Here is a 7,441-nt window from a genome sequence, read left to right on the forward strand (position 1 = left end):
CTGTGCACTTCTCCACATTTCTTCCCTTTCTGCCTTCCACCTTCCCTTTCCCCTCCCTTTCTCCTCCAGCCTTCCTTCCTAAATGTCTCCTTTTCTCCTTTTCCTCTTCCCTTTCCACATGTCTATGTAAATTATCCATTTATGTCCACTGATGAGAAAGTGTAATCTAACAAGTGATTGGAATTTATTCCTACCAACCCTTTCTTTTTGATGATATCCTTTATCAATCGGATGGCTGACAAAACTGACAAGGCAACTTGCAAGAGATGGGTGTCCCAGGGGGTGGGGGCTCTGGTGCGGCCGACTGAGCCCACGGGACCCTGATCACAGTCTGGGCAGGCCGCAAGGGGGTCCCCCTGGGCGTCCAGGACGTGCAGCCAGAGCAGAGTGAACGCCACCCTGTGTGGTCTCAGGCTTGTGAGGACGGTGGGGCAACGACGGGGAATCTATCGGTGAAAAAAGCAAAAAGCGCGAGTTTTCCCACTATCTCCAGCGCCCTCTATCGTTTAGCGTTAGAACGAGCATCAGCAATTTTTGTGAACGTTTGTAGCTCGCTTCCTTGTTTTCCTTCTTCTGATCATCATGGACTGTCAAATGCTTGTCAACTTGGCAGCTCTCAATAACTTAAGAGAGGTGTTCCTGGGTATATATTCTAGCCATTTTAATTTAAGACTCTTAGATACAACTACATGTTTCTCTTCTCAAACCGTATGTCCAGCATTTTTAGCACTACACAGGGCAGGCACTGCAAATACATATAAAACAAACATAGTAGGCTTATCTGAATTTTATCAAGAACATAAATATGATCAGTATAAAAAACAAGAACTCATGCAAATGACCTGAGCAGACACTTCACAAATGAGATGTACAGATGGCAAGTAGGCACATGAAAAGGTGCTCATCATTAGTCATCAGAGAAATGCAAACTGAAGCCACAGACGCCACTCTACGTTCACTAGGATGGCTAAACCAGAATGAGAGACATTCCCAAACGCTGGCAAGGATGCAGAACTGGAACCCTCATGGATGGCTTGTGAATTGTACGACTTTGGATCACTGCTTGGAAGCTTCCTGTAAAGCTAAATATACACCTATCCTATGAACCAGCCATCTGGTATTCCTAGTATTACCCCCACCCCCCAAAACCGATCCATAATGAAAGCATGTTCACACCATAAAAAGGTGCATATAGCAGCTGTTCAGAGCAGCCCCCCTGGAAACGACCCAGATGACCTTAGTAGGAAAGTGGGTGATACAGTACTTTCATACATTTGTGTAGTATTCAGCAATAAAATGAGTAAGTTGCTGATTAAATAAAACCTTAAGTGAATCTCAAAAAACTTATTGTGTCAAAATAGGAAGTCACAGAGGGGTATGAACTGTGTGATTTCACTTATATGAAGTTCAAGAACAGGTAAAACTAACCTATGGAGACTTATCAGAATGGTCAATGTCTCTCACAGGTGAAGAATGACTTGACTGCAGGTAGAGATGAGGGGGAGTTTTAAGGTAATAGAAATACCAAAATGTTGACTGGGGTCTTGATCACATGACTGTATTTGCTAAACTCAGCAAACTTTACGTTTAAGATTGATGTTTTGCTGTATATGAATTTTAACTCAAAATTTCTTAATTCTCGGGGAAAAGACTGGTCCAATAGGGAATTTGTGTTTTCTAGAAATTAGAATTCTAGTACATAAACAACTGTGCAAGACCTAATTTCCATATTAAATCTTTCTGCTAGTGATATTTGTAGTTGACGTTCACTTTAACAGTTTCTAGATCTTTTCTCAAAAACTGTGAAGTTGATGGAAAAAAATATCACTGATTCCATGGCAACCTGAAAGCAGAGGTGACCCCTGGCAGATACATTCCTTAGGAATTAGCTTCTTAAGAACACACCAGGTTCAAGACTTCCAGTGACAGAACAACTACTAATTGGCAAACCTCATTCCTTTTCACATATTTCTCTTGTTAACATTAAAACAAGGGCCAGTTTAAACTGCCAGGAAAGATGAACACTTTATTCTAATTGTTCAGGTTCATGGCCTGTATTCTGCCATCTAGAAACCCTCCAGTATATAAATGAATCATTCAGGGTCAAAGATAATTTCTGTTATCTTCCTCCTGTCTCAAGACAGGAGGAAATAATTGTCAAGCTAAACAAGTTTCTGGAAATACTTGCCAGTCCTCACCCTGAAAAATATACTGAAAGCGATGAAGAAATAATGGTGTGAGACAGGGTTCTTTGTCTCACTTGAAATGGTACTCAAACGCCTTGAAATATTATGTGAAGAATCATCTACTCCAGTCAATTATATTTGGATTGATACTGGGATTAGGCCATATCTTGAGGACAAAGTGGAGAAGGGTAAATTTATAAGGGAATTGCTCTCTTGATGGGCTTATACTTATCAGACAGAGTTTACACCAGTACTTATTATGGTTATAGTTGAAATAGCATGGGTTAGAAATAATAAGCTCCAGGCTCATGTTTCATCACACATTAGACAAATTATCCAGGGGAGCCACCTATTTTGCTGAGATGCCAGTATCATTAGATACAATAAATCTTGGCAGTCATTTGATCTAATGCCCCTATCTTTCCTAGGAATTAACTTACCCAGTAAAGTGCTACCCATTGTTCCTACCCATTGTTGGTTTTCCTTTTTGTTTTGATTTTTATTGTAAGGTTTTTGTTTTTTGTAAAAGATACCTCTGCAGATTTGTGGAAAGCTATGGACCCTTCTCCACAGAAAAATGTGCCTCTGTGCATGTACTTCCCATACATGCTTTTTCATATGGTTTTTGGAAGAATCACAAAACTTCTGAGGTTCATATGTAGGAAAGTCAAGTTCTTAAAAAACTGAATTACAGAAAACAAGCAATGAACTAAAAATGTTTAGAACACTGAGTAAAATAAACATTTCATTATGAACACTTTGCTTGAGAATGTTCTCAAACAATATTAGTAACCTCTTAATGCTCAGCATGCCCCAAGCTTACAGTGAAGCACATTCCACACTTCCTTCTTAGTGGCTACCCTCCCACCCCATCCCATGCACTCCTGCAGGCAAGCGAGAACACACTGCTACATGTTTGCTGGCAAATCCAGTATAGGACTCAAATCCTAGGGCCCTCCTTGGTGGCACAACAGGTTAGAGCACAGTACTATGAAGCTATCTCTAGCAGCCACTGCAACACAAGTTCGATCCCCGGCCAAGGAGGTGACCCACATGACGCGGCCGACCTCTCCTATCTCACCTGCTGCTCCCCTCAGCAGTGTATTTCGCCCATCTGCCTGTTCTGGTCTCCACTCTGTCTCTGATGAATCATCTCACCCCCTCCCCACACTTCTGGCCTGTACCCCAGTTCTTGTATGCATAAATAAATAAATCTTTAAAGAGGAAAAGGACTCAAATTCTAGAAATGAACAATTGGACTCCCTTCTTCCCTTCATAATGACTTGAAACAAGATCTTATTTCCTTCATTTTCAATGCTTCTTTAGAGAAAGACATGCTTATCTTGAACTTGTCTAAACACAGGTATACACAAATGAATCCATAGTCACGTATAGCTATAATCAAGGAAATCATTTCATGGTGATAGTTTACTAGAGTAGGAATAAGGGGAAACACTTGTGATTCTAGTAGAGAAGCAACTCCTGAGGAACTATCCTCTATCTGTATCCCCCATACTCAACAGAGCCTGGAGTAGAGCAGGGACTACACAGAGTGATTCTTTCATTCCTGGGGAACCGCTCATGTATAGCCTCTATTGCGAAATCATCTCTCTAGAAGCCATAAAGGGAGAAACCAGAAGCCAACAACAACAACAAAAAAAAAACTAACAGAAATTTTATTAGAAAAAATAATTTTAATTTACATATTTAGTACAAGTATCTTTATAAAACATACTTATTTTAAAACTCCCTTTATTTGAAGAGACAAGTCATTTCTTCTATGAAGTGCCTGCAATTTCTTCACTGGTCTCAGAGAAGGACATAGGATGCCTTACATTATCAGGATAAAAATCCAGCAAGGAGAAATCTTGTTGCAATGGGTAGCTATTTTCATCCAGCACAAAAAGGCTCTGCACCTTCATGACACCAGGTGCCCCACCGCCTGCCAACAAGGAGTGGAACAAATCCGCCGTGACCAGACCATAGGTGATCTCTGAGGAAGGAGCTGAGGAAGATTAAAACATATAGGTCTCTTAGTGTCCCTTCCAGGCCAACAGGAAGGTGCATATTAAAAGGGTTCACTGCTTCCCTTGGTGTCTCAAATCCAAGATCCACTTTCAAGTTCTCTTTCTAACACCTCTCTTTCATGTCACAGATTGCTGAAAGTACTCGCAAATGATGACCCATGGTTCCTGCTGATCATAGCAAAGTACAGATAACCCACTGTTCAGATTAACAGCAAGTTCTATTATGGCACAGCCACTGGTTTCTTAAAACAATAGAGGAAAGAACTAAGATTAGTGGTTTCCTAAATTAAGCCTGAAACAAAAATAGTAGAACCAGAATACCACTCCTCTCATATTTACCAGTCTATAATTATCACACAGCTAGGTGTATATATACATGTATACATATATACACACACACACACACATACATATAACAGAACCCTAAATCAGTTACTTAATGAATATCAAAACTTGATAATATAAAACACTAAAATTTTAAGATCATCATTGTATTTGACAATTATCCTGTATTTTTCCTCACATATTTTTAGGACAGCTAATCAAGCTATTTAGCAAGCTGCTCAATAGTAAACTGACACTGTTGGCTATGCCACACCATCCTCCCTCCCTCCCCACTGCCATTAGCCTTTCTCAAATTAGTTCATTCCTGGACAATGACACATTTCTGGAGGTCTGAGAATCATCTACAACAATCACATTTTTTTTGCATTTGCCCTTTGATAAGATAGAATATAATCAAGATTAGTGATAACCTGAAGATTCTGATGACTACTTAACTGGTGTCTCATATTCACTTATGGTTATAATTTCACTTAACACAACAAGTATGACTGTCATTCTGGAGAATGCACAAATCATAGAAGTATGTTTGATATGAAAATGATGTTTCTTTGAGAAATAAATACTAACTGACATTGTGCAAAAAAAATGAAGAGACAAGATTAAAAATTTAATAAAGAACATGGAGAAAAGGAAAAGAAATAATGAAAGAAAACAGAGAGACTTCCAATATAGAAAGCTAGAAGGAATGTCATTCCCACCCAACCATTATTAGAAATAGCTGAATAAACTACAAAGTCACAATCTTTGTGTGCACCAAGAAAGCAGCAGCATGCATGGCCAAGAAGACTAAAATGTAAGGACAGAGAGAAGTGCAGGTTTCCTGCGGCAGAGCTCAGAAGGAAGACAGGGCCACCAAACATGCGAGAGAGAGAAAGTGCCTAAATCTTGAACAAGATGCTAAAAGCCAAATAAGGGCAGTGCTGTAGATCAGGGGAGCGTCACTCTCCAAGGCTCTTCTGGCCTCTACCAAGTACTCACAAGCATGGATGGAGGGCAAGGCATCAGAGAAAGTTCCCAGCAATGGTGAAGACCTGGAGAGGGGAGAAAGTGCCACAGAGAAAAAGCACAAAACACCACTTACGACCTCCCCTTTAAGGAACATAAGCCATAGGTGTGTCAAGATGACATACTCCTGAGGAAGTGTGAACCTACCCCCTACAGCATACACAGTGCCAACAGCCAGTTACTTCAACTTTAAAAAACACAATTTTTAAAGAAGAAACAAATAAAAATCTTAAATTGCTGGAGGAAGGATAGCAAATCGCGTGGCCTCCAGAGGGTGAAGACATACTAAAGATAAAGATGAAAAGAAAAATCCCTCTATCCCTGAGGCAGGATAGAAAACCACCCTTTTAGTGCCCCTAAGCTAGAAGAGAGGCAGAGCCACACAGCCCACCAAAGATACAAGGCTGAGCTTGGCTGTTCTGGCAGGAGGGGCAAGGTCCTTGGGAAAGGGCCACCTCTAGGCCACATCACCTTGAGTAAGATTCCTCAGAAATGGGAATCATTCCTGCTCCTCCCGACAAGGCTAGGATGCGGCAACTACCAACAGGGCCTGTACAACTTGGAGAGGCACAAGAACTCAGGAAACTTGGGAGAGAACTTCTCTAAGGTTCAGGTGCAGAGAGAAGTTTATGCTAGTGGTGAAACAAAATATAAGGGAAAATACTCTGGGTAAACCACTCCTTCCGTGGGGACAATATAATGCTAGAGGAAATTAAAGTGGGCAGTGACCTACAGGTAACAGCAATAACAGACTCGTATCCAGCTCAGTTTCTGACAAGATCAACTCAGCAGACATCTCATACTCAGTAAAGGTCTATGGTAAAAAGACAAGCCCAGGCCCTCCCTGGTGGTGCAATAGGTTGGAGCGCAGCACTGCAAGCTAACTGCAGCTGCTTCAGTGCAGTTTGATCCCTGGCCCAGAGGTGATCCACATGGCGCAGCAGACCCTGTCTCCTGTCTTGCCCGCTGCTCCCCTTAGCAGTGTACTTTGTCCATCTGCCTGTTCTGCTCCCCACTCTGTCTCTGGTGAATCCTCTCATTGCCCCTGTACCCCAGTTTTATATGCATAAATAAATAAATCTTTAAAAAAAAAAAAAAGGCAAGCCCATTTCTAGATACAAATACTGTTTACCTCAGTATACCAAAAATGCAAGAAAAAAAAATTCACTCCCAAAAGACAATCAATAGAACCAGATTAGCTCCTCTGCTCAAAGTCTGAGGCTAATGAGGAAAAGTATGGGGTTTGATCATCTGACAATGGGTTATTTTTGCTTTGATGCTGGCCACTGACTATTCCTAGCATCATAGCTGAAGATCCTGTAAATCTACTGACAGTATGCTGTCTTCATATATACAGTTCTGCACATTCAGTTCCTTAACTATTGTAAAAACTAAGTCCTAGCATGTTTGCTTACCATTAAAAATTCAGAATATGGAAGATTAGGCGGTAGCTTCACTCTATTCATGTTTTGAGACAGTTGTGGAACAAGTATTACCTCACCATCACTCAACTAAAAGAACTCAATTTATAGCACAGTGGCCTTTCTGTTCCAATACACTATTTACACTCCTGAAATGAAAGACTTCATCAACAATCTCCTCCTGTTGTGTTGACATATTACCTATAACTCTGTTGAGGTAGTCAGGAGGAATGTTGAGAAGAATCTTCTCTATCAGCTTTGATCCTACATGGACACAAATCGTATTTCTTCCATCACGTATGGTCATTAAAGCTGGCCTACAAAAAAGTAAATAGCACTTAACCTTTAAAAATATTTTAAAATAGGGCCCTCCCTGGTGGCGCAGCGGGTTAAAGCACAGCACTGAGAATCTAAACCCACTTCCGCATGAGTTCGATTCCCGCCTGCCCTGGAGGAG

At 40.9% G+C, this 7,441-nt stretch overlaps 1 protein-coding gene across 11 annotated transcripts in view; it reads right to left on the reverse strand.

Annotated features, from left to right (window-relative positions):
* Window positions 1-3,915: 3,915 nt before the first annotated feature.
* FAM35A (family with sequence similarity 35, member A) overlaps window positions 3,916-7,441 on the reverse strand; it is a 61,771-nt gene continuing 58,245 nt past the window's right edge. For 9 of the 11 annotated variants that reach the window (XM_012723932.1, XM_012723931.1, XM_012723930.1 and 6 more), the window contains 2 exons: window positions 7,186-7,301; window positions 3,916-4,191 (listed from right to left, as the gene is read on the reverse strand). In XM_012723932.1, the coding sequence (XP_012579386.1) occupies window positions 3,965-4,191; window positions 7,186-7,301 (343 nt within the window). In that variant the 3' untranslated portion in view covers window positions 3,916-3,964. Of the gene's footprint in view, window positions 4,192-5,536; window positions 5,590-7,185; window positions 7,302-7,441 lie in introns of those variants that run through there. The other 2 variants (XM_012723934.1, XM_012723935.1) reach the window with 2 other exon arrangements.

The sequence above is a fragment of the Condylura cristata genome, unplaced genomic scaffold (assembly GCF_000260355.1).
Source record: "Condylura cristata isolate star-nosed mole 26May11 unplaced genomic scaffold, ConCri1.0 scaffold00011, whole genome shotgun sequence".
Lineage (NCBI taxonomy): Eukaryota > Metazoa > Chordata > Mammalia > Eulipotyphla > Talpidae > Condylura > Condylura cristata.